The sequence below is a fragment of the Hippoglossus hippoglossus genome, chromosome 13 (genome assembly GCF_009819705.1).
Source record: "Hippoglossus hippoglossus isolate fHipHip1 chromosome 13, fHipHip1.pri, whole genome shotgun sequence".
Taxonomy (NCBI): domain Eukaryota; kingdom Metazoa; phylum Chordata; class Actinopteri; order Pleuronectiformes; family Pleuronectidae; genus Hippoglossus; species Hippoglossus hippoglossus.
Genome location: NC_047163.1, coordinates 27332032 through 27359508, shown reverse-complemented (window position 1 = coordinate 27359508; position 27477 = coordinate 27332032). Strand labels below are relative to the sequence as shown.

At 39.8% G+C, this 27477-nt stretch overlaps 1 protein-coding gene across 1 annotated transcript in view; it reads left to right on the top strand.

Moving 5' to 3' along the window:
- The window catches only part of lrrc75a (leucine rich repeat containing 75A), a 60759-nt gene that overhangs the window by 25362 nt on the left and 7920 nt on the right, over nt 1-27477 (top strand). Inside the window, exon 3 of the mRNA XM_034603774.1 lies at nt 7801-7913. Within this exon, the coding sequence (XP_034459665.1) occupies nt 7801-7913 (113 nt within the window). The remainder of the gene's footprint in view (nt 1-7800; nt 7914-27477) is intronic.

Below are 27477 nucleotides of genomic sequence, written 5' to 3'. Positions count from 1 at the left end.
GGTGCCACATATATCTTCTCATGTGTGTTCAGGTACACCATGAAGGGATGTGGAGGGTCTCACAAGACCAGTGGTCGAGGTTTAGGACTTGATAAGCACTAGGCTTTATAAAAGTAAGTCCATTTACCATTATCTTACCTCATAGCTTACTTACTTTGAATCAATAGATGCCTTTTTAATGACATTGGAAATTTGGCTTTCTTTCATTATATTAAGTTAAAAATGAAGATTAAGTGAATAAAACTAGACTGTCACTCAGTAGAGTCTATCCCTCCTCCAACAGTCTCCTTATGAAACCATATTTAATTTTCATTTGGATTTGCACCAAATTGCACACCCTCATAAATATTCTCATGTCTTCTGATCAAGATCCATGAATTAGTTCTTGGAAAATGTATTGAAAATGCCAAAAAACGCTCTCGCAATGTTAAAGAATGTGATAAATAACTCCAGGATCTGCCTCTGTGTCTGGATCTGCGCCAAAATGTAATGGCTTCTTTCTTGGCCCATGTCCCACCCTTCCACCAAGTTTCATGGAAATCTGTCAAGTAGTTTCTGCATAATCCTGATGAAAAACAACCTTTTTGACGAATAATAAATCTGAACATAGCTACATCAGAAATCATGAGTAAAGGGAAAACATTATTTAAGTGATTATTATTAATGGACATTTATTATATTTGTGATGTAGGAATAAGGTTGCATGTGAGTTGTGCTATCTGACAAAGACAGAATGACTCATAACACACAACGTGATATGCAGCATGTTGACAGTAGCTAATTACAGTTAATGAAAAAAAAAGCCAGCAAGTCTATAACTGTTATTGAATGTCTTTTATTGACCAGGGCATATAATGTCTAACAGTACGTGAGTGGATGAGAAACTACACACACCTTTTATAATGTCACATTATAAAAGGTGTGTGTAGTCACAATTCAGTTTGTCGCAGTCTGCAATTACATTTATAAATCTGAGACAGATTTGGTCGTAACCTGGAATCATCTCAAAGTGCGGTTGGTTTTTGTGCCTTATCTGTGTTTCTCTCCGTCTTTATCGTTAGTCTCAGAACTAATATTGACATTTCACCTGAATGGTTGAGTTGGACCCGATGAGGTTTCTTTATCAAAAGAGACAGATCTCATTTACGGGAGGAGATGTGAAGATTTTGGATGAATAGATGACAAAATGCAATTTAAATTGAACTGGATCTCCACCACAGCCCACGTGAGAGACATCTACCCAAAGAAGACGCTGTGTTTGTCTGTGTGTTGCCCTGTCTAGGTGTTTGGCACCAAAGCAGAAGTGATTTATGACTAATCGATAGCTTGCCAGTATTGCTCATTAAACAAGCACACACACACACACACACACACACACACACAGCTTCTCCTCCCCTCTTTGCTGTCTGTGTCTCTGATCCATGTCAAAGTGCTAAATGATGTGAGGATGGTCTGAGGATAACAAATGGAGGCGAACATAGAAGGAGACAGACAAACAGTGGACAAATGTGCTCCTGTCTCTCATTTACCAAAGCTTTCATTAACCCTCGACGTTTTAACACTTTCATGCCCAAATCATTTTTTTGATTTTCTGAAAATTCTTCCCATTTAGCTGTTTTGAAGGAACTGTACACTGACACAACACCGACAGTGTGACATTGACTGATAACAAAGCTCTACAGTAAAACTCTAGATATTTTACTGACTGAACCATCAGGAGGGGGAGGAGATTCGCTGACAGGTCGTCTGTCTCCAAGATAAAACACAACCTCGTACTGACCAAGATGCTCTTGATGACAAAGGCTTATTGTTTTGTTGATTTCAATGTTCACAAGCTCCGACACTGCAGCTGCTTTTCGTATTAGACTTTGAAATAGGTTCTGTTGACAAAACTACATTTTTTTTAGTCGCATTCACAATCGTGTGGTCTGGACTTTCAGATTTTCAGTTAAGTCTGAACCAAAATGAAACGTGTTAAATGTGCTTCAGACCAACAGAACAAAAATTGGTGAGGTGAGGTGATCTGGGTCCTTGTTTGCAGTGTGAAAAGATTTGTCTGGATAGTTTACACTAATCGACAAATGGCAGGGAGTTGAGGCAGCATTAAACAATAGAAGAAGAAAAAGAAGCAGAAGCCTTACAGGCCTCTCCAGAAATGCAGTTGCTCAGGTTTGCAGGATCTTCACCTTCACAAGGACGTACTGCGCCTGAAGTTGGAGATGCTGGTAGTAAAACCATATTGATATTATAGTGGCAACACAAATTTAAAGAAATTAACCAGTTCATTCATTTTCTCAGTTCAAAAGTTTTAGTGCGCTACCTGAATTACAAATGTAAAAAAAATTACAAAGACATGAAGCTTGATTCAGACATTGGTCGTAGCTCTCAGGTGGGGAGAAGAAGATTGATAAGAACAAAAGGTACTTTTCGGAATCAAGGATTTTTTTTTTTTTTAAACATCAAGGTTATTTTACCTCTGATGTAATGTCAACAGTAGTCTTGATGATACGCATGTTCTCTGAACATTAAAGAATAAATTGTATATTTTTTAATGTTCAAATTGTTGAGTTGTACATGTGTGAAAGGCAAACTGCAGAGAATATCCCGACCCAATTTTCCGGACTTCATCTGGAGTTCATGTCTGAATACAGCTAAAATGTTCCCTTACTGCATCTAGACATAACTCTCAGTCAGCTGTCTGCCAGGTCTTCCCCTGGACCTCCTGACTGATGAGACGAGAGCAATATGATCGAATTGTCCAAACAATTCATCTCCACAAGAGAGGAACAGTTTACTAGCAAATTACCCGAGCATGTAGACTCACGTAATGGTGCCATTTGTTGTGTGCAAACAAACCTTATCAGCAGCCTGTAGCCTGAGGGGAAGGAGTAGACAGATAAATAAGAGAGAGGAGAGGGAGATGGACGAAGAGGATGAGAGGAGAATGAGGTTATCAGTTCTCTAGAGACTGTAAAGATTCATAGATACGTTCTTTGTCAGTAATGTAACGAGAGAGAGAGAGAGAGAGAGAGAGAGAGAGAGATCAGAACTACAGAAAAAGATGACAAGAAGACAAAAAGCCAAGCTAGGGAGAAATGGAGAGAGTGAAAGAGGGAGCAGAAAAAGGAATGGGAAGAGAGAGAGAGCTGGATGCAGTGAAATGTAGAAAATGCCACAATGAAGCCACGAGGCTGAGGCCAGATGCTGCAGCTGTTGTTCTCATCGACCCAACGCACGCTCTCATTCATTTCAGCACAATTCAATTCTTGCAGCTTTATTGACATGATAAGACCACTCCTGCTGTACATTACCAAGAGTGTCGGTAAAAAGCACAACATCAATAAGTCTCAACTCAGACCCCACAGATAAACAAGAGCCAGAGCGGTTTATAGATAATTGTTTTTGTCTAAAAGAATAAAATGCTTTAAAAACATCAGACATTGATTAGGTATTGACCTTTACAATATGACCGGTGCAAACTAGAAATCAAAATGTTTCATCGTACATGTAGAGTAATAAAATACCTCTGTGTAATGAAAACCTTGCAACTCCAAAATGTCAATGCTTTTAAAAGTAGGCCACCGTATTTTTAGCTTTTAGCTTCGGTGTGCATATTTGAGTATGGAGTAACCCTATGTCCTCTAAAAGGTTTTCATCAGACAAGGAGTCACGGGACTGTGTCAACCTGTAAAAGACAACTGGAACTGTCAAACAGCAGAAGGATATCGTACATATGACAGGAATTTGTGTAAGTGCAGGTGTCAGGATTCTTTTTTTAAGGAATAGATAAATTAGTAAAAGGATGAGAATGTGTAATACAAAGGTGAATATGTGTGGTCATCCTATGACAGTGGTTCCCTTATGTTTATTTTGCAGCCGCTGCTTCAGTATCAGGGCAGACGCACATTATGAATCTGGTATCTTTTTACTGTGCCGTATTACCCTGCCGCATGTCTTCCCTCCTCCGCTGACCTGCGCTCATTTTACACGTTAGCAATAAACACTAGTCAGAAGTCTTTCGGACCGGAACAGTACTGTACTTTGTGTTTCTTTGATTCGCTCGATAGTTTATGAGACACGTATTTAAACACATTGAAAAAAAACATTTTGCGCCTACTCAGTTGACATAACACGAAACGTGACGTGCACAGTCAGGACATCAGGGTTAAAGTGACCGGAACAATCTGGATTCATCATCCGACATCATCGGATAATAACTAAATAAATTTGATCGTTTTTGGAAGCGGCAGAGACGAGCAGACACACACACACTCCTGCAGACAGGAGAGAAATTTGGATACAGTGTACATAATGTGCAAAGTATAGAGAATGGAGATGTGTTTTGACAAATCAGTGTAATGAACAGTACATTAGTTATGTTTATTAGTTATGAGGAAACAATAAAATAAAATACAAATGAATGTGTGTTTCCATCCAGTACCATTATGCAAATCCTGGAGTTGGTATTTCAAAATAAACCACTGCTGACAGTAATTTTCAGGTCAAGATCCATTAGCATTAAACAATTAGAGAAGAAGTTCCATTTGGTTGTCAGAGCAACAGATTATTTCAGTGTTGGACACAAGACATGTGAAAGTCAGTCAGAACAGTGAAGTTGAAGACTGTGAAACCAAAACATTCAGCTGAGTGATGCTAAAACTCAGATAAGTGATCTTTTCATGGGTTTGTATCTGTGAGTGACACCTTTCACATCACACAGTCATTTCAGGAGCTGATGATATTAATCGATTATTGCACCTTTAATTATTGATAAATATGTTTAATATTAATTCAAATGAAGACGTTACAGCAGTGGAGCTGAGGATTTAGATAAGTAAAGAGAAAATGTGAAAAATTATGAAAATGAGTTATTTCACTCTGAATCTACAAATGTGAGTTTACACCACAAACAGTGTGTGTCCTCTGAAACGTCTAAGCACATGGATACATTTACAAGAACAAGTACAAGAACATCTTCACAGTCTCTCTACGGGAATCATTATCACTTCATATGATTTGAAAAATGAAAAAAATCATTTGGCAGCAAAGGAAGTCAAAGAACTTTTCTCTGCTTCCATTTGAGTGTCAAATCACTGACTTTCACAAACACTGTGTGCAAGAAATTTGTTTTTCTGCTTCAGTATCCAACTTCTGCCCTTCTTTATTTTAAAGAGTAAACACACACACACACACACACACACACACACAGGCACACTGTCCTGAACAAACACTGACCTGGTAACTCACTGTTAAATGTCTTTGTTATCACTTCTTCTCTTCACCGTCGGTTTTAGACTGGATACAGGGGACCTGTATGGTTGGAAGCCTCACTCTAACACACACACACACACACACACACACACACACACACACACACACACACACACACACACACACACACACACACACACACACACACACACACACAGCACACACACAGCGCACATACATACATACACTTTGTTAGTAACCTGGTAGCTGTTCCTGAAATGTGCTTCCTTATTAATTATTCCCTGTGTTTCTCTATTTCTCGATGCTTTAGTACACCTTTATTATACCAATAGATGTAGTTTCACATGTCAGTCATCTGAGCTGCTAATTTCATTTTGTGAAAATCGTTTACATGCTTTGTATAGAACATCTTTCATTGACTGCGCTGATGCTATGTTTCAGTGCATTACATTGTGTGTCAATGTACAGTTCAGACACTCAAAGTGAATGCAATAAAGAACATTAGGTGGCAAATAGAGAGCAATTGTGGACATCGCTTATCAACACACCATGTGGTGCTGAATCCCCCGGCCTCTCTGTCGTCTGTTTATTTGTGTCCTGTTGTTGTGACAGAAACCTGATGTTGACAGAAGGTGTGTTTGCAGTTCTTTGCTCCGTTGGTCCTCAAATCCTTTAATCACTGTATATCCCTGTGTCAGTCTCCTGTGAATTGGTGCTGCAACACTTCACTGACCAACATGACAGCCACCCATCATTGCGTACAACTGTTTCTATTGGAAAGCTTTTTACTGACAGTGTAAAGATCATATAACTGTTACTAACAATGGAGTATTAGGTCTATATTGAAGAAAGTAATCTGAGATTTTGAGAATTTAGTTGTAATATGAGAATAAAGTTGTAATATGAGAATAAAGCTGTAATATGAGAATAAAGCTATAATATTAGGAGAATAAAGTTGTAATATGAGAATAAAGTTGTAAGATTATGAGAATATAGTCATGATTTTAAAGGGAGAATATCAAAAGAACAGACTGTCGACTGTCATAATCTCCACAAAGAAAATTTGCCAACATGACCCTTATACTCCGCCTTAGTTACACACACTTTGCTGTATATGAAATACATACCTGCATGGTTGGATGTTCTGTTTAGAAAGCATTAAACATGACTCAAATTATTACTTATTAAATCAATTACATCAGTTATTGCTGCATTCAATTTATTTGTACCAGTGTTATGGTGCATGCTTATTCTCACTAATACATCAAAAATCTAATTGACACAGACAGTGTGAACTGGTGCTTCACATTATTTTACTGATCATTTCCAATGGTACTGAAATATGTGTCGACCCTGTGCAGGTCACATCGGGACACTTGTTGACTTGAGTTAACATGTACTTGTATTGGAACATTTCCACAGCCATTCCAACTTGTTCCTGGATACACCACAGTGTCAAAGATGCAGTCGCAGATTTAGAGCTCTGTGGTTCATGCCATCAGAACAATCTAACAGATACACTCTTACCACCTTATCACTATATGTGGTTTTTGATCAAATGTTAGCAGCCACCTAGTTTCACATCCAGCAGTCAAATAGCATCCATTGAAGTTCATGTCTTGGCCGTCTGTGTTGCTTGGTCTCCTTGAAAAGGTTAGTTTGCCCCTTTGTATGCTAACTAGCTAGCATACATTGGGTTAATCAGAGCTTTTTCCTCTAAAAACAGCTGCAGCTGGAAACAATGTCACCTGACAAATGTTTATTGTCCTCAAACTCTGGTTTATTTCTCCTGAGAAACATAACTTGGACTATATCATAGACTCAGTAGGTGATTTGTACAGGGATGAGAAGGGAAGGCAGCTATTCTTTTTTAACCAAAACGACCAAAACATCATACCCCTTAAAGCTAGGGTTGGTAATCCTGGGTTGGCAGGGACACACTCCCAAGTAATATTCACAAGTTTGGAGTAAATCTGCCCATGCATTGCATTGTTACCTACTGTATAGACTATATACATAGATTCCAATAATCTATAACATAATGTATAATAAAAAAACATCATGGTCAATATTCTAGATGTTCAACTTGTTGCTCAGTGCCAACAAAAACGAGAGCCTACAACAAATTCCAATCAAACAACAACATTGGATCAGTTTGAAACCTGAAAAACTTGAGAAAGAAATTTCCTTGGGGAAGATGACGTGGTTCAGTCTATAAGTTAATCAATTTATTGTTGAATCCCTTGCTTTTTTTCCTCATGAGCACACTAACATGATGATTATTCAGAGTGTACTACACTCTGAATAATAGATTTAATGTATAGTGTGAAAACAGGACACCTCTGTAAACTTGTTACCACATGTGCTAATCAGATGTGTTTATAAAAAGCTACTTTGGCTGCCGAGCTAACGAGCCCAACGTGGCACCCGTCAGATGTAGACGAACGGCGGAAAATCACTTCTCAGGCCGACACAGGAATGAATCATTTGCCCTGTTGGTTTTTCTCATCACTTCACAGTAATTGAGCTGATAGTTTGTCTTTCTGTCTGTGTGTATTTGTCCAATAGGAGGGCGACTCTCTTGGGGCGATGGAAAAGGTCTGTCGTCAGCTGACCTATCATCTCAGCCCCCACTCACAGTGGAGGAGACAGGGCCTGCTCAAGAGGAAACCTCAGGCCTGGTGAGTGCATGTGTGTGTGTGTGTGTGTGTGTGTGTGTGTGTGTGTGTGTGTGTGTGTGTGTGTGTGTGTGTGTGTGTGTGTGTGTGTGTGTGTGTGTGTGTGTGTGTGTGTGTGTGTTAACATCCCAGTGTGTCATCAGTATGTCATCATCTGCTGCCCCTTTGGATGCCATGGAAAAATCCACTGATGTCACGCTCTCTTAATTTTCTCGCTCTCACCAATTGTTGGAGATGAAACCACCTCCGTCTGTGTCACGTTCACTGTCAAAATTTTAATGTTGCTTGATGAGTCTGCATTTGAAGTTGAGCTGTGTTCACTTTGCACTGCAGCAGTTAGCTCTCTCTCCAGTCTTCTTCTTTGCACCTCCATTAAGTAGATTCATGTTGAGTATCTGCAGCCAAATGAAAATGGAGATTTGGACAGATTTGATAAATACAGCAACGTTACACAATATGCAAATCATCCATCAAAAGCAACTACTGTATAAACAGCTAATCCACACATTTCTCCAGTACTTTAAAGTTCAGACAGCTAAAAATTACCTTCGGATTTTTGAAAGCTATTCTCAAAGTGAAATATTTCACATATGCAAAACATTACCTTTAACTTACAGTGCTGATGAAAGAGTATTTTAATAGTATTTTGGCAAAATCTTACAGTTGCTAATGTTGCATCCACAGGTCACTTAAGACATTTCAAACACAACCAGCTTTTCTGTGAGAATTTTCAAAACCCAGATTTACATGGGCCATTACATTGGAATGGAAATACATTCGGTTAGCACATTTAAATTTAGAGGTATAGAAATGAAAGAGAGATAATATCACATGTTGGCACTGTAGGTTTACCATCACTCAACTGTTGTTATATTCACTCCCTTATTAGACTGTTGAAGTGCTCTGTATCTGTATGATGATATTTCTTAGTCCGTTTTTCAGAGATTGAACTCCGGAGGATGTCCGCACAATTGGGTTCGGACTAACTCTGCAGTTTGCCTTTCAAATATACAACGCAACAGGAGATTCTCCGCTCAGACAGAAATCTCTGGAGCGTTCATGTACAGTAAGGGGGGGTGCAGCAGACAGAGGCAGGATGTGACGTATTCATTCTGCTGCAGAGATCACATGGCTTTGTTTACATTAAAACGTCACCAGCGTCGGCTCTTATCAGCAAAAACTCTTTGTCATCCTGAGATATTTCTTTTCTTTTTGTTTTTTCATTTTTACATCTGTCACGTGTTGGAAATGTCATCAACACGCCCACTTGCTCTGGATGATCTCCTGTTGTTTTTCTATAGTGTCTCACATGAGCTCATTCATGAGTTCAGTACATTAGAAAGGTGACCATTTGGAGCTTTTATTGTCTTTACCTTGAGTCATGGTGGCACAATGTGGTCCTGGAGACTACTGTCGCAGAAACTACCACAGGGGTGGTGTGAGTCCTCTGACAGTTTTGTGCAACTGACATTCTGAAGCACAAATTTATGTAATTTCCTATAATTCTGTAAAACTACAAATTGCAGCAAGATTTGAGAAGCTAGATGCTATGTTTTTTTTTACATCTAATCAGCATACTACTACAACTAATTAAAATAATACGTTTGATTTTTATAGCACTTTTCTTAAAAAAGTCACAAAGTACTTTGCAAAAGGATAAGACATGAATAAAATCAAATTAGAATTAAAAATATATGTAAAAAGATACATTAACATTCACTAAAATAGAGTAGAATTCACTGGGTGTTTTAATGAAAAGTAAAATAGGCTACGCAAATAAAACAAACCTCATTAATAACAATATATTTTATAGGTTACTATAAAAAATGTGTCTCCATAGTGATCACATTGAATTTCATTCTAATAAAACTAAGATTTTCTTTTTCTATACTCTAAGTGGTTTTCGCTATAAACCTGATCCCTGTGTGATGCTGCACATCTAAGATCCTGCTCAGAAACACCCAGACCTGCTATAAAATACATCCTGGTGGGAGCAGATGGTAGAAAAGCGACATTGAAGCAGGAGACATTTGGAGAGAGGATTTCCCACTGCGGTGCAAATGGAGGATCAGTTGTTATGAACACCAGGTGTCATCTCCCTGCAAAACAGTTTGCACACAAATACACAAGTGCAGAGAGGGAAAAATAACAATTCAGTGTGGAGCATAAGGTTGAACCCCTGCTAAGTGTGTGTGTGTGTGTGTGTGTGTGTGTGTGTGTGTGTGTGTGTGTGTGTGTGTGTGGAGGGGTGTGGGTGTTCTTTCACAGTCAACAATGACTGGTAGCTTTTGTAATTTTATAAAGTGAGCTTCAACAAATGCTGTTAAATCAGTGTTTAATGGAATTAAATGAAAGCTGCAGTTGAAAGTGAAAATGAGTTTTGTAATTATCTTAAGTAATTCTGGACTGGTGGATGGGGTTTAATTAACGCAGCGCTGCAGTCAGCACTTCAGGCTGTCATGAACTCCAGTAAGAGTGATTAACCAGAGGATGGACAGGGCCCATTTACTCTGAGTCTCAGGGCAACAGATCCAACTGAATCATCTCTTTGCATAGAACACACCCTATTAACAGGCTACATACACATATATCAAGATATATAAAGATATATAAAGATTCACACCCACTCAAATACACGTCTTCATGCTAACTACGTCACCCCTCCTGACGTCGACTGAAAAGAAAAATATTCCTACCTATCGTGGTCCAGGTCTGACCAACCCCCATGGCAACGTTTTAACACGTTAACACTTTCTATCATATAACTCTTCATTTTCTGTTGAGTAGCGCTCAGATGATCTCTTGCTAGCTCACACCCAGAAATATCTCCTTTAACATCTTCAACATGGCACAAACAGAACAAGCAGACACGTTTAGAGTGGCTGAAGCTCAAGATAACCTGCAGATAACATGAGATGAACTCCACCATTGCAAATTTCTAGAAGGTTGCATGTAACATTGATGTTTGGTGTCTGATAGAATTTGCCCAAGTGCACACTTTGACTCACAGTGGTATGCACTCAAAGGAACATGCTGTATTGCACACTGCTTGGAAAGCAAAGTGAAGATCTGTAACATGAAGTTGATCCCAAAACCCTGAGAAAAGCCTGATTGTAGTTTATACCACAGCAGAGAGATGTCAACTCAGGAATCATCATCTGCTCACACACAAGTTTCTCATAAGCTACTTTCAGACACATACTGAACTCCAGGGTCTCCAGGGAACGCAACATTTCTGAGAGAAAGCCTCTGCAGTTTCCGGGGACTCTCCCCATGCGAAAATGTCCCAAACAGTTGACTCTCCATAGGCATTGGTCCTGCAAGGTCCAAGACAGTTGTATATATGTAGATCTTTTTTATAAATGTGATATTAAAATCAGCAGGCATATTATTTAGTTTACATCTCCAAAAACGAATTTAAATGTGCAGTATCACTTTAATGTCTCCTCCGTCAGACCAACGTAGTTAACAGGTTTTTTAAATAAATTCACCTACAAACTTAATCTTCACTCGATGTTACACTGAGCTGCCAGCGTCATGACTCAGATAGACTCATATCTGTTTAATATGTTCAATAACACCCAATCTGTCAGGCCTAGATTTTTTCTCTTTATCAGTGGTCAAATTGTTGCAAAAGCAGAGAAACTAGAAAAGGTTGGTGATGCTCAATGGGAAATATTTTTCCTTTTTTGCAAAACAAATAGCACTTGAGACTAATTGGTCTCTTTTGCAAAAGGCGAAAGCTCCCAGTTTGCCATTGGACTCCCAGGCGCAAATGGACGTTGCTGCTGTTTAGGATGGATAAAATGTAAATGAACAGGCTGTCAGTTTGTTATTGTCTATTCAACAAGAGTATAGTTGTGACAGAGAACGGTGAAAAAAGCAAAGATTAACAAGGCTTACTGTTGCCTGTCTGGCTGCTTAACAACAGCCTCTTTCAGTGAGATCAACAAGTCCTCTCAGTGGTTTGAAATGAGGCGGCTTCACGGCTGAACGTCTGGAGCAGCCAGCACACTCCTCTCTGCTTTACAGCTGAGGTGTGGGACCCCTGCAGAGAAACCTGAGAGGGAAACAACGTGACTCCATATAGTTTCAAGCAGGTTTATTTTTAACAACTTGATGACAACACAAGACATTTGCTTTATTTATTTGCTTTATTTGCCGAAAAACCGAACAGCTTTGAGGAAGAAACCATTTTTTCATAACAGATGGACAGATCTATCTATCTATCTATCTATCTATCTATCTATCTATCTATCTATCTATACATCTATCTATACATCTATCTATCTATCTATCTATCTATCTATCTATCTATAACGGGGTCAACAATAATGGTGCTGTGTGATGGGTTTATCTGGGCTTCTGGAAGCAGCTGCCTGCTGTGACTGGACATGCCTGTTGAGAGAAGTGAGAGTGAGTGGTTGTTGTGGTTTTGATCAGCAGTGTTCACTCTACGTGTTTATAAAACGGCATCATTATATTGGCCTGTGTTGTGCACAGTCGGCCTCCTCATGCTCTGTGGATGCTATTGCAGTGAAACACTTTTGCTGCATCTGCTTAGACCGCGTCTGCCGAAAACAAGTGGAGAGTCTGGTCTTGGTTGCTCTAGCAGCAGAGTGGATGAAACAGACGAAAACGTTTCTTAAGTAAACCATTAGTTGTTTGGTTGAGTACTAACATTTCAAAGTAAATTCTTCTGACGTTTTCTTCTCACTTGCTGCCGCCATTACCTCAACATTGAAGCACAATAAATCATGTGATAGGTTGGGCCGGGAACGATCCATCTGGTGGAGGCTCAGGTGCCCGGGGGTGTAAGGACACATTTGTTGGCCACATTTGGAGGAGCCTTCGAATTGGGACAGTCTTGTCACGCTGCTGTGACGCAATTGGTCTACAAATGCAGCTTCCGAAAGGATGCGGCCCCCTAAATTGAGACACAGCTACTGCCTCACACAAACAACTGTCTGTCTGCCTGTCTGTCTGTCTGCCTGCCTGTCTGTCTGTCTGTCTGTCTGTCTGTCTGTCTGTCTGTCTGTCCCTCTGTCTCCTCTCTTGCATTTGATTGTTTCCTTATGACTTGTTAGTTTTCATGATGTTGGAAGGTCTTGCTGCATCTTTCCATCTAAATTCATGACACACACACACACACACACAAACACACACACACGTGCACACAGATCTACATCTTATTCCTTCTGTCTACTTCAGTACTTGTCTGCTAGCCTGTTGTCATGTCTGCTGCCTGCTGACTGAACATCGCTGCATTGCTGACATTTTATTGGCTGTCTCCCACCTGTGCTCTGGCAGCCAGTGGAGAGCGAACGCCGAGTGTTGATTCACGATGTCTGGGCCTCTCTCTCCTCTGTCTTTCCCCTTCATTTCCCTTTTCTGCTTCGTCTCACCAGCAGGCAAAAGCAGCAGCCAGGATATTTGCCCCTCTGTACTGTAGGAGTGAGGAGGTTCAGACGGATATACAGGGTTTGACTGTGGGCCACAGTTTCAGTCTGACGCATCTGATGGTTCCTTTTTGATATTCAGGGTTAGGGTTAGGGTTCTAAAGCTACTTTTCAGCAATATCAATAAAATATTTAAAACCTGCATGATTTGATAAATCACCTTGTCAACCCTAGCAGAAAAAATCATTTTCCAGTGTGTGTATATGTCATTGATTCTGCAGCTTGAACATTTTCACACTCAATCACTGTTGTTGCTGATCAGCTGTTGAAGAAAGCTCTGAGCATGGAGGAAGTTTCATATTTTTAGTTTCCACTTCATGGAGATATGAGAGATGTGTGGGTAGGTAGGTAGAGATGTGTGGGTAGGTAGGTAGGTAGGTAGGTAGGTAGGTAGGTAGGTAGGTAGGTAGAGATGTGTGGGTAGGTAGGTAGGTAGGTAGGTAGGTAGGTAGGTAGGTAGGTAGGTAGAGATGTGTAGGTAGGTAGGTAGGTAGGTAGGTAGGTAGGTAGGTAGGTAGGTAGGTAGAGATGTGTGGGTAGGTAGGTAGAGATGTGTAGGTAGGTAGGTAGGTAGGTAGGTAGGTAGGTAGGTAGGTAGGTAGGTAGAGATGTGTAGGTAGGTAGGTAGAGATGTGTAGGTAGGTAGGTAGGTAGGTAGGTAGGTAGGTAGGTAGGTAGGTAGGTAGGTAGGTAGGTAGAAAAAAGGGCATTGAGACGTATGTTGTAGAGCTGCCAAAAATAAAAATTTATATCACAATCCTGTTGACCATCCTGGGTATTACCATGGGGGCTGAACTATGAAGTGCTGAACAAAGAGAGATCTTGCAAATGACTTATAAAATCTTCTAAAAATGATAAATTCAGTTGTAGATTAGTCAAACATGGTTAACTCAAATGGGTTTTGTCATTGTTTTGACAAATACAGACAAGACAGCAGAAGACCTTTCATTGTGTTGGGCCTTCAATGGCCATGGAATTAAAATGTCTCCAAGGTATTTTTTTAGAGTATTCATTATCTTGTAATAGTGTCAATTTCATTTTGAGCGTTCAGTCTCTGTTAACCAGGTTCCTGTCTGTCTTCCCTCACCCCTGAGTCAACACTGGTCACTTCTCTGCTCCTGCAGGTGTGAGCATTTGTCTATGAGATTTACCAGCAGCGTTTAGATTTTGTTCTCATATTATGCAGCTATAAAAAACAAGCTGTGTTCCTGGTAATATACGATATCTGCAATATTGTAAATATGTAAATGCCATGTCCATATTTCTGTTTAAAATTCTGTGAGTGGTTTTCCTCTTCCCTCCATTTCCCCAAGTTGATGTTATCTGTGGAAATCTATCCTTCTGTCGATCACTTCTCAGGTAATTTGTGTCCTGTGGTGTTTAATGTGTATGAATGCCGATTTCATCAGAGCGCAGCCTGGTAACAGTGAGTCTACATATATTATTTTGCATAGAAGAGAGGGAAATTAACGTTTGTCCTCTTTTTAGTAAAGCCCACGTTCTCAAAGATGACAAACTGAGTCGAGTCAGTCTTCAAATATTAATGCAGGCGATAACTTTTCAAAATTAATCCCAGCACTTCAGAAACACTTAGACTAATTTTCTTTCTCCATTTTCTCATTTCAGCCCAGATCTTTTTTTCTCTCTCTTCTCTTTGCCTTGATTCGTCCTCTGAATTATTTGAATCATCTCTGCCCTGCATGGTCCGAAATTGTTCACTTCGGCCTTCCCTTGCTGAACTGCATTGTGACCCTGAGGCTGTTGTTGGCTTTACAATAACTCTGTTTGTTCATGGCACACAGAGGAGAGCAGGGAAAACAATGTGAAACCCATTTAAAAAAATATATGAGATTATGACAGAACCAGCGGCTATTCTGCGTGAGTAAGAAAAGATAAAAGATGCAGTAGAAGAGGTGACTGGGGCGGATTTAGCCTCTGATAAAAATTAAATGATCTGCTGTCACATGACTCAGAAAGTAAAACTGTAAATGTTTGAGTTTTGTGAGGTCAGATGAGGCGGTGCAGCACATTAACTTAACCCCATCACTTCCTTCTTACTTCACCACATCTCACAACTGCCTGAAAGCTCAGTCATCATCAATTAATTTGTCAGACTTTATTTGTGTAGCACCTTTCATACAAACAATGTAATACCATCCACAAACAGAGTCAAATGATATTAAGAAAAACTTCCGTAAGTCCCATAAATTTGAAATAAGCAAACAACAAAGACAGGTAAACAAAGAAAGACCACATGTTAAAGATAAATAATGGAACACTAAGACGATAAAATATAAAACAATACAGATAATATAATAAAATATTAATAGAGATGAGAAAATTATAAAAATAATAAAAAACTAAATGAGATGAGAAATAGATAAAACAATAAAGATAAAACAATAAATGCTAGAAGGTGAGTGAGTAAAACCAGGGGTAAAAAGTATGAAATGGTCTTAAAGGATATAACAGTCCAAGATGTATAAATATATAGAGAGATAAATAGATAAATAAAATTCAATGAAAAGCCTGACTAAAAAGTCCGGTCTTGAGTTTGACTTTTAAAATATCCCCATTCTCTGCTGCGCTCTGTTTTCTGTTAGACTAGACCTCAGATTTGTACAACTCACTTACACACATATACACAAATCTCTATGTATACTTACACTATACTTGTGTTGTCATGCATTATGCAGCTCAGTCATATGAACTATTGTGGTGAAGAAATAAATGTACCTGTAACCTTTGCTGTGGTCCGTGATGTAAAGCTCACTTGGCGACATGGTGAGCACATGGTGAGAACTGTTCTCAGACCGTGCTGGCATGACTGAACATGAATACATCAGTGCATTTCAATCCGATAAAACAGGACTGATGGTTTTGCCATTTGCATCTGCAGCCCCGCCTCCTTCACAACACAACAACGTCATCTGTTTGTGCTTGTGTGACTCATGTTGACTCCCAGTGGACCACTGACCCCTTGTAGCTGTGTGAATAATGGTATTACCCACAGAGCTCCACTGCTGCCTCATAACGACTCTCGGTACACAGCCACTGCTGATTGTTCGCAGTGTATTTTGTTGATGGACAACTGAATACAATGGTTTCTGCTTTATTAGGCTGAAACTTAACAACTGAAGCTCTTCACTCTAAGACAGTATATTGTATATATGTTCTCACACAGAAGGTTTCTTTGTTGCCTGACAGATGATTGGATGTTCTTGTGGTGAGGACCGATCACAATATGTTGCACTTGAAGACATGGTGAGCCACTATTTGCCACCGAGTTGCAGTGGTTGATTTTCTAGATCAGGGGCCATAAAGGGGCCACAATTTACACAAAGGGGCCAATTATATGTTCAACATCCATGCACAATCCCTGATTCAGTAAAGTGCACATTCAACTCATTCCTTGTTACCTGTTAGCTCTATAGTTTTTAGCAAAGCCGCACATTTTTTCCTTATTCAAGCACACTGTGTTCTTTAAAAAAGAAAAAGTGGTGGTAGAGATGAGGCTTATGAGACTGAATGCACAGTTGGGGGTGGGGGGTGGGCTTCAACCGATCGGTGATTCACTTACAATAATAACATATTTAGATGCACAATATAACACTTGGCAGCAGCCCATAAACCATGATGAATATAAACAGCCTGCACAAGTCCTTTTGTCATATTACAGACATTATTGACTCCTGGGCAGAACTGAACACATACATTCAAAATGACCAATGACATAACATTAGATTTACATTAGATTTTATGCATTTATTTTGTTTATTGTTGCAATTAAAAATGTATAAGATTAAAAAGAAAAACAATATTATCTCACATGACAGAAGTACAGTAAATAACAGTTAAATTTACTGTTAAAATTATATTGCATCAGTACATGCATGTACAGCATGTACTGATCATACTTTAATTTAAGTCATTGTTCTAAATACTTGTTCCACAGATGCATCAAATGTATTTGTCACTTTTACATACTTCTCGTTTTAAAACACACCACCTAGAATCATTATGAATTAATTCAGATCTGCCCTTCCTTATTTTCTGTCATATACAGTGGGGACAGTGGTCTTGGACTTTTGGACCACACTGTACCAATTTGTGGGCTGCCTAGACCTCAAAGGTCGAACCAACAAGAGACGGTCTGGTCTCCAGAGCCTTTCCAGTGTCACCAGCTCGTCTCAACCTTATTGCTGTTGCCTAGCAACAGAGCTGAAGTTGGACACGACGAGAACATTTTAATGCCCCTTGTTTTTTTTGTACAATTAGTGGTTCAGTTGAGTAGAAATGTGTGATACTCAAGCATCTGACGTGTCATCGCTTGCCGGCACCATTACCTCTTTGAAAAACAGTTCATCACTGAAGCGCAATGAATCCTGGGATAAGTTGGGCCGGTAAGGATCCACCTTTTGGAACCTTAGTTTCACTGGAATGGAAGGACGTATTTGTCGTACTGCTGTGACACAATCAGTCTTCAAATGCAGCCTTTGAAGCCCCTGGATACTTCGTGTATATACTGTTACAATGCTGGATGCTGATGTCAAATGTAGCCGAAGTTTCAAATAATGAGGTGACTTTTAAAAGTGTGTGGAAGTGGTGTTATCCACTTTACAAGAGTCTCAAATTGTATCTCAAGTTCTGATTTCCGTTGCACCTCCTCTGTGGATGAAGTTGACCTAATCAGTGCAATCCGACTCTGCAGTAACAGCATGGAATCTGGCTGTGCATAAATGCAGCACCCGATGGCACATAGTCGCATACTGAAGGAGTGTCTCTTTAAATATGTCACAAGTGTCCATTCAGTGGAGAATGATCTCGTTGCTCCTGCTCGTCTGTCGAGGATTAACAGCAGCCGCGTGTGGCTGACATAAACCTAACTGCTTACAGCCTCTGTAATTCCTGTGTTGGTCTTATTGTGCAGGGGATGAGGGAGAGGAGCATGGTTTGCAACCTCTGTTGTCAGAGAACAGGGGCAAAAGGAGACTTGCCATGTTTTGCTGTGCAGTACACACACACACACACACACACACACACACACACACACACACACACACACACACACACACACACACACACACACACACACACACACACACGAGACAGATAATAGAGAGAGCTGCAGTCAGACAGGGGCAGACACTGGGAGGATGATACAGGTATGGAGGTGATACACAGCTAAGCCTTGCTGTGAAGAAGAGTTAAAATAATAAAATTGGCTCTCAAGATATTCTTTCCTCAATTTCATAATTCAAGGCACGTATAGGATATCAGAATATCAACATGAAGGGGAACATTGGGCATGACTGACCTTCAGGTTTCAAATAGACTAATGGAAATTTCAGGTCATGTGATTATGCTGTGATTATAATGGATCAGTGTTATAATCTCTTAGACTTAAGAAAGAAAGAAAAGAAAAAAATGACCACAATGGAAATTTAAGACATTGTTCCGACAATTAGCAATTGCTTGTGACTACTACATTATTACATGGGTACTCAGATCTCATGGTTTAGACCACGACCATCTTCAAACTCATCCTACATTTTGATCACAGCATCTTCTGGGTCGTGACACTGTCCAGGGGACAAAATCCGTCCACAGACAGAAAGATATGCCAAAGTAAAGCAAGGGAAAGCATGTGTATTTGTACATCACATTTCAACAACAAGGCAGTTGGAAGTGTTTTCACACAATTGAAAAGGCGTCATGACAACTTTTAAAAGGACCATAAGACAATACAAGAAATTTTAATAGAGTAACATGGACCCATAACAGTGACGTGTAAGAAATTAATTATTTTTTAATTTGATAAAAGGCAGTGGCCACATTTTGCCTTATGTCAGAGGTCTTCAACAGGGGGTCCACGACCCCTAGGGGGTCCGTGGAGGTACTGCCGGGGGGTCTCGAAATTTTTGGTTGATTAGACAATTTATTATATATATTTTTTTTTTTTCCACAAATTTAAATGTCTTTAAATACACATCAACATGCATTCAACATATTGTGAGGCTGATATGACCCTCTGCCTGACAACCGCCATCCATCCAAGGTTAGATAAGTTGTGTGCTACTCATCAGGGTCAGACATCTCACTAATGTGGGAGTATGTGTGCCATCCACAGATGGCTTGAGGATTCACTGTCCCTTCTACATGTATGTTTAAAATAAAAACATGAATCTGTGAATTATTTTAATAGCTCAGTGTTGTATGCATCATGTATGTTTATAAATAGCAGTGGCATGGCCACCCTGTACCTTGCACATGTTTAAATTAAAAACATGAATATATGAACCTGTGTAATATTTGAATAGCTTAGTATTGAATGCACAATAACAGGGTAGCTATGTTTATACATGGCACTAGGCCCAGTTTAATATAAAACACAATTTTATACAATATATATAGTAGGGGTCCCTGCTCCATCTCTCTATCAGTTTGGGGTCCTTGGCCTGAAAAACGTTGAAGACCCCTGCCTTATGTAGTTTCCAGTGTTAATCAGTGTTTTGCCAGTTTAAGCCAAATTATCTGCTTTCACCCTCTGTTACCCTCTGTTTATTATTTCCCAGATAACATATTTTAGCTTTTGGTGTTTTGGGAGTTTGCCAGATTGTTTAAATCTTCAAAATAAAATGTTGAGGTCACACGCTGCTCTTAGAATAAAGACTGAATCCACTGTTATTGGACATAATACATAATGTGGGTGATATTTGCTATATGCAGGATTTGAGGAGCTTTAAAGCAGGTGCTCTGAGAAAAATAAGGACCTTTTCTGTTAACTGCAAAGATACTGGTGAAGTCTCACAATAAAAATATTGAGCTGAAAATGAGCATAAATGGTCCCTTTAACTATGATCCCTTTGTCCCTTAAAGCCATCGCCTACAGAGCTAGGGATGAAAATGTTCTTTGGTTGATTAAAAACATTGAAAATATGTTTTTTTATAAATGTGAACCGTTAGTGGTTTGGTTGAGTACTTACATTTAAAAATAAATTATTCTGACGTTTTCGCCTCACTTTTGCCGCCTTTACCTCTTTGAAAAACTATTCGTCACGGAAACGCAATGAATCATGGGATATGTTGGGCCGGGAAGGATCCACCTAGTGAAGTCTCTATTTCTCGAGGGTGGATGCACACATTTGTCAGCCTCATTTGGAGGAGCCTTCAAATTAGGACAGTCTAGTCGCAACGCTGTGACGGAATCGATCCTCAAATGCAGCCTCTGAAGGATGCAGCCCTGAATAGAGACACAGTTAATCAGTCATCGCTGCTACACCAGAATGTAAAGCTAGACAAGAATAGTAACAGCAACTGGTGAAACTCTCAGGAATCGTTATAATATAAGTGTACAAGCCAGAGTTTATAGCCACGTAAAGTATGTCACAGATGACATACCCAACTCTTGATCCCACAATCCCACTGGATGGTGTCTAGACCAGGGTGGATGACCTCCATTCAAAGTGGGTGTGTGTCTCTCTCTGTAGCGTGGGATCCTGGTCTGGAGCCAAAATGCATCATGATCTCTCTCGGCCTCTCATCTGCTTTTTATTTGCAAACTTCCACTCCTGCCTCTTTTTGTTTATTGCCTTAACATGTGGGCGGAGTGTTGCTGGAAGTCGTAGCTTGCATGGCTAAAGCCAACGGGGTGATGTTTGGGAAAGTCCCCAGACATTTCCTAATGCTGATAACACGTCAGACACAGGCAGTCTGGCCGAGATGTGTTTACATTTTCAGGTGAAGATGTGTTTTAAGGGTTAGGGTTAGGTTTAGTGTTAGAGTTAGGTTTAAGTTAAGGTTAGGTTAAGGTAATTGTTAGGGTTAGGCAAGTAGTAACTATGATCGATGTAATGTCAATGTAAAGTGCATGTGTGTGTGGGGGTGTGTGAGTGTTGTTGAGTGCAGAAAAAACACACCAGAGGAGCTGGTTTGGGTGTGGGGAGGATGAGTGGAGCACTGGGAGGAGAATATGAGCTGAAACCATTAGATCAGTGGCGTCAGACCACGTGAAGCGGGAGGCAGAGGGCATGGCTGCACCAGCTGTGTTAACTAATTACAACACTTTCTCTCAGAGAGGAGGAAATGGCCTCCTGCATTGATGGATTGGTGTCCAAACCTCCAGGGCCTCTTGTGGGAAGTGGTTTCAGACCACTTAGCCAGACAGTGAGGGGTGGCTGTATCAGCCTTAAGATGCTGTTTACACTTTATTTGCATTTATTTGCAAGTTTTTAATTAAAAAACAAAAACAAAACAAGATATGTTGGTAACAAGTGTTCAAAACCTCCGAGAACCAGCTATCCCATTAATGAATCTCTTACATTACTCATAATAGCAAATTGTTTACAGGCTGTGGACTATTTTCTCCAGCGGATGAATACACATGTTGTCTGATGAGTTTGTACTGCACCAGGAAGGTGTATGGTGGATTGATTTAAAATAAACTACAGTGGCTGGATAACAGTGAAGGTTTATGGCACATGGGAATAAGCTGCATTACACTTATTATTACTATTATGCTCAGTCAAGTCAGATTTGGTTTTTCAATACTAATATTCAATGATTGATTGTTTCTTCCATATAGACTATCAAGCAATGCTATATTAAACTGCCAGTTTTTTGTTATCCCTCCGAGATCCCTCCGAGCAAAGCAGGCGAACAACAGATAAGAAATGTGCAAAACAAATTTCTTACGGTACACATGAAACAAAAGCCAGAGAGTAATTCATATCAGGGTCATCTCTTAGGTCTTGTTCACCCCTGGTATTAACATCCATCATGAGAGATGCGATGATAAGTTGACAGTTTTAAGTTTATCTGTTTATCTGGTATTAAAATGTGTCCTGGATGTGTCTCCTGTGACCACTTGGTTTTGTATCTCACGTCCCCACTCTGGATACAAATAATGTTGTTCATCAGTTGTGTTTGCAAAGACCTATTTGTGTTGTTTTAACCCATTATGAGTTTAAAGATTTGTCTCAAGACAATGTTTGTGTGCGTCAGTATGAACGAGAGAGAGAGAGAGAGAGAGAGAGAGAGAGAGAGAGAGAGAGAGAGAGAGAGAGTGGAGATAGGAGGAACTGAATGAATGAATGTGCTATGAAGAAAGATTTTACAAATGGAAGACAAGTATCAGCCATTATGTGGTGACCTGTGTTGAGAATGTGGTGGGTTAGGGTTGTCCACTAGCAAATCAACACTGGTCACTGAGAAGCATCAAAATACATTTGATTCATTGTGAAACTGTAGCGGGTCAGGGGACATCAGCTGAGTAGGTGGTCCTTCATATGTGGCCCAGGACAACATTTGCATTCACAAAGCGAAAAAGAATGTGGCAACATGTGTTCCAGACCATCTCCAAATGTGGTTTGAGTGATCGGATCTCAAGACGCATTCAGGACTCATGTTAGTGTGTTCGGACACTTGTGATCAGATGTTAAAGGGGACATAGCATGCAAATTCCACTTTGTTAGTGCTTCTACAGGTTAATGTGGGTATCTGGCATGTCTACCAACCCAAAAACTCTGGGAAAAAACACTCGCGCATTTTGTTATAGTTCCTCTAAGTCAGAAACGTCATGCTTGAGCGACTCGATTGAGCTTCCTGGGTTTTGTGTCGTAACAAGGTACTGGAAGTCTCCCTACATGGTTTATACAGGGTAAAAAGGGTGCTGTTTTAAATGATCCTTGTGGTATTTGGACCAAAGTATGTTACAGACATTTCATTAAGACCCCAAGGAACCATATCAACTTGTGGTAAAATGGGCATACAATGTCCCCTTTAATACCAGGTCTGAACGGGGTCTCAGACTCACCCTGGGTCTGGGTCCAGAGCTGTCTGTACCTGTGGCAGACATCTTCACCAAGTGGACAGAGACTCTTGATGGGACAGTGAGTGATACTTGAAGAATCTGAAGAGTCTCCAACTGATGATTGGCAGGAAGCAGCCCTTCATGTCTATAACACTTATGCATCTGTTAATAGTTGCTCTGATGAATGTCTTTACTGTAGGTAACAACAATGGCTCTAATGACTGAGATGTCATTAGACAAACAGAATTATAACCTGACTCTGTTCCTCAGTATTTTTAGCTCATTGTTTTGGTTTTAGAGCCACTTCACTGTCAATGCTCTCAGCAGTGATGTTCATTTCCAGCCCATCAACAAAAAGCACACAGACAAAGTTGGCCTTAGTTGGGGAACATGGTGGAGCCGGTTCAGAGCCCGAAGTCCCCTCAGGAGCTGGTGGAGAGCAAACAGAGATAGGGTGAATATTGAATCTGTGGCATCTCGGTGTGGCCGAAGTCAAAACCAATGCTTTTTTTTAGGATGCTGATCTTCAAGCGTGAGTTCATCCAGCTGTGGACCCATAAATATTTGTATTTCCCAGAGGAAGTGTGTTAAGGTGGTGGTAGTGACAATGATTCAGGGACTAGAGAGAAAAAAACAACCTATTGTAATTCAATGGAAACATTATTACAATATTTTATTGTCAGTTTAGTTTAATATGGATTATGGATACATTTTTTATATTTTTGTATTTTTTGCTAGAGTTCCTGCCCTGACCTTCAGATTTATGCACCAGAGTCTTGTTTCTGTCACATGGGAGCTGGACATGTAATTAACTGCAAAAGAAATTGCAGCGACATGTTGAGGTTACTGTGAGGTCGGCGAGAGACTTCTTCAAATCCCATCACGTAATGTAACACCATTACAGACAAACACAAAAGTGATGTGAAAGGGGCATAAACCAGAGATACACATATTTGTAGGCCCGAGGCTAAAAAAGAATGCAGCTGCACAGCTTTTGACTCAAGAATATGACTAAGTGTCAACTTTTCTAAACGTTTTAAATTATTTTGCTGGAGTCATAGGGAAACATGTAGAAGTAAGTTGATTTGACCAGAACAAACAGGTTGTTAAGAATTGGATACCATCATGGATACCTCCTGGTGTGTTAGGTGTGTTGTGTGGTAGTGGAATTAAAATGTGTATTCCAAACTAAACCCATTGATTTAACGATAGTTTATTTAAATTACTTTTTTTTTTCTTGCTATCTACTTATATACATTTCTGCACTCATATAGATATTTGATGTACTTGTACTTACTACCCAGGGAAAAGAAACTTCAAAATAAGTTCTGTTCTTTGTCTTTTATTTTTCTCCTAGAAGCTCAATTTAGGATCAATATTACATTTAGACTATTTTCTCCTACCTCTTAAATTTTGCTCTTGAGCAATTGCTTTCCTCTTTTTGCAACCTGATGCCTATTTCTATCCATATATCCATATTTCTGTCTCCCACCACTCATCAATATTCATCTCAAATAATTAGATTCTTGATATAGTATTACGCAGCTAAACCAAACTTGATTGTCTTACATGTGAGCCGACACAATTTCTGAAATTTGTGACAGTGATCAAATTCTATACTAGAGGCTCTAGTCTCTTGCTCCTTATTTCTCCTGGGGTAGTTTAGGAGAGTCACATCAGAATTAAGTAATCTTCAAATAAGAGAAGGATTCATTTCTCGCGAGACAAAGAAAAGACAATTGTGAGAAGCAAAATTTGAGTATTTCCATGTTATGCTTCCATTTACTCAACTCCAACTTATAAATCTCTGACAAGGACAAACATTGTTAGAGATTTGTTTAGGACAAATTAATTGAACTTTGAACAGCTACAACATAAAATTGTGCGTTCTCCCCATAGATGATAATAATAACCCTGACAGGGACAGTGTACTGCATAATGAGTACTTTTACTATTGATACAGCAAAGAGATACTGCACACCTCAATGTGTTTTTTTAACTGTAAACTGGATTATACATGATACATGAATGCTGGTGTTGATATCACATACACTTCAGCCAAACATAAGGGGTGAAGTACACTTCAAATACATCTTGCTGCAAATTAGTATTTTGACCTTGCTATGGTGATGTTAAATGGACTGTATTTATATAGAGCTATTCCAGTCTTATCGACCACTTAAAGCACTTTACAGTACGAGTCACATTCACCCATTCAAACACACAGTCATACAGCGCTTCCATACACAGAGCTTTTTCCCTCATACACCATTTACTGAACATATACACCATATACTCTTGGCACAGCCTCCAGGAGTGCCTCAGGACATGCAGACTGGGGATCCTCTGACCTTCTGGTTAATGGACGATCCACTGTACCTCCTGAGCCTGTCCTCTACTATTGGTTTTACCGACCGATATTCATATATTCATATTTTGGTTGTCTTGTAAACATAGTATCGACCCACAGGCAGACTCAGCATGTGGTTCTGTGTTCTAAACAAGGTGTGCTGGGACAGGATTAGGTTTGGCAACAAGTGGGCAGAGATGCCAGAGGCAGACAGCCCATTAACCTGCCCTTCATTCACTCAGGCACATAAACAAAACACTGCCGTGTCCAGCAGGAAAAGCACAGGCTTAAATATTCAAACGAATGATGTGATGGATTGTATTTACTTGTGCAGTGTCCGACACAATCTTCAGACCTTAATTCACAACTTTTCAAATCAGAATCTCTATACTTCAGTTCGATATAAAGCTTTGCAGCAACAAAACAGACATGTGCTTTTACTCTGCAGACATTTTGCTAAAGAGGAAGTAATTCTGTGAATGTTGTTGCCATGATGGAGATAAACTCCTGATTATCAAAATATGATCACAAGACTATTTTGCCCACTGCTTCTGCAGTATATTGGAGGACGTAGAAGAAGACATGTTCAATTCATCCACAGACTGAAGGCACACTGCCCCGTCCCCACTTTCTGCAACACAGTGCTGAATTTGACACTGCACTTCCCTGTGTCACTAAGAATAAACATGCCAAGTGTGAAGCCAATAACTTGTACGGTTAGCGAGATACATGTTCCACATACAGACAGACAGATGTTTGGGGATAGTGGGTAGATATCAATTCATTTCAGGATCATGGTGTTTTTCACGCAGGCTCACAACAGAACAGAGCCAATGTAACTGTTATTATTAACTCCTGTGCTCCTCCTGCTATGTCAAGTCAAAATATCTGCCTTTAAATGTTGAAGTTGGTAAATTGGGGATTTGACAAGCTGTCACATACTTTGACCCCAAAATTTAAACCAGAAATATAACAGGGTGACAGATGACTCTGTTGTGGCCCTGGGGAAAGTGAGGGAAACTTTTTTTTTTAAGGGCTAAATTGACCGACGGTCGCTGCTTTGCTTTAAGCTGCTCTGGCCTAGATTCCACTGGAGTCTCTCTGGTATGTGAATAAATAAATATAATCTTCTGTCAACTGATGATAATAGTTGAATCCCACAGTCTGTGCCACAGTCGCTAGTTTCTCAGTAAACCTTTGTGCTGAAAGGGGCAGCCGGCGTTGTGTGCATGTGTGTCCCCAAACCTCCCTCAAGTGTATATTATTGGTGTGTGATCATTAGTGTTGGCCCTCATGTCCCATTTTTAGTGTCGTTTTTGTTTGTAACTTGTAAAAAATAAAATTTTAAGTCAGATGATGGACCGGACCATGGATTCTCACAAGATTCTTTGCCAAACCCAGGCGTCCCTCTGGGCTTATTTTTAGCAGAGAGAGAGTTATTTAAAACTGGTTGAATTGGTTCACTTCTACCCAGTGCTCCAATAACAAATGTGTAGCTGGTTTGTATTGTCACACATCCTTAACACAACTGACCAGCACTAAAAGTACTTTACAAGGAACAGTATTGATTGTACCCCTAGATTGTATCCATAACTTAGCAGGAGCTTCAGTCTGTGTAGGGTAGGGGTGAAGCATTTAGAGGGTCTGCTCATAACTGGCTGAATAAATCAGAACACGAGAGGGACAGTGAATCTCTTACGGTCAATAAGGCAAGCTATTGTTTGATGCATTGCTGAATCGGTTCCTCACAGTGAATAATTTGCAGCCATTAGGACACAAGCGTGGAAATAGAAACATGTACATGATGCCACGCTTTTACTTTGAAAAGTGTCAGGTTCAAAATGAGTGTTTACTGAAAATAGTTATTATATGGAGCCACTGATATGGATTGAGTAACCAAGAGTGAGTAAAAGGGCAACAAGTGCAGTACAATAATGAAATATTATG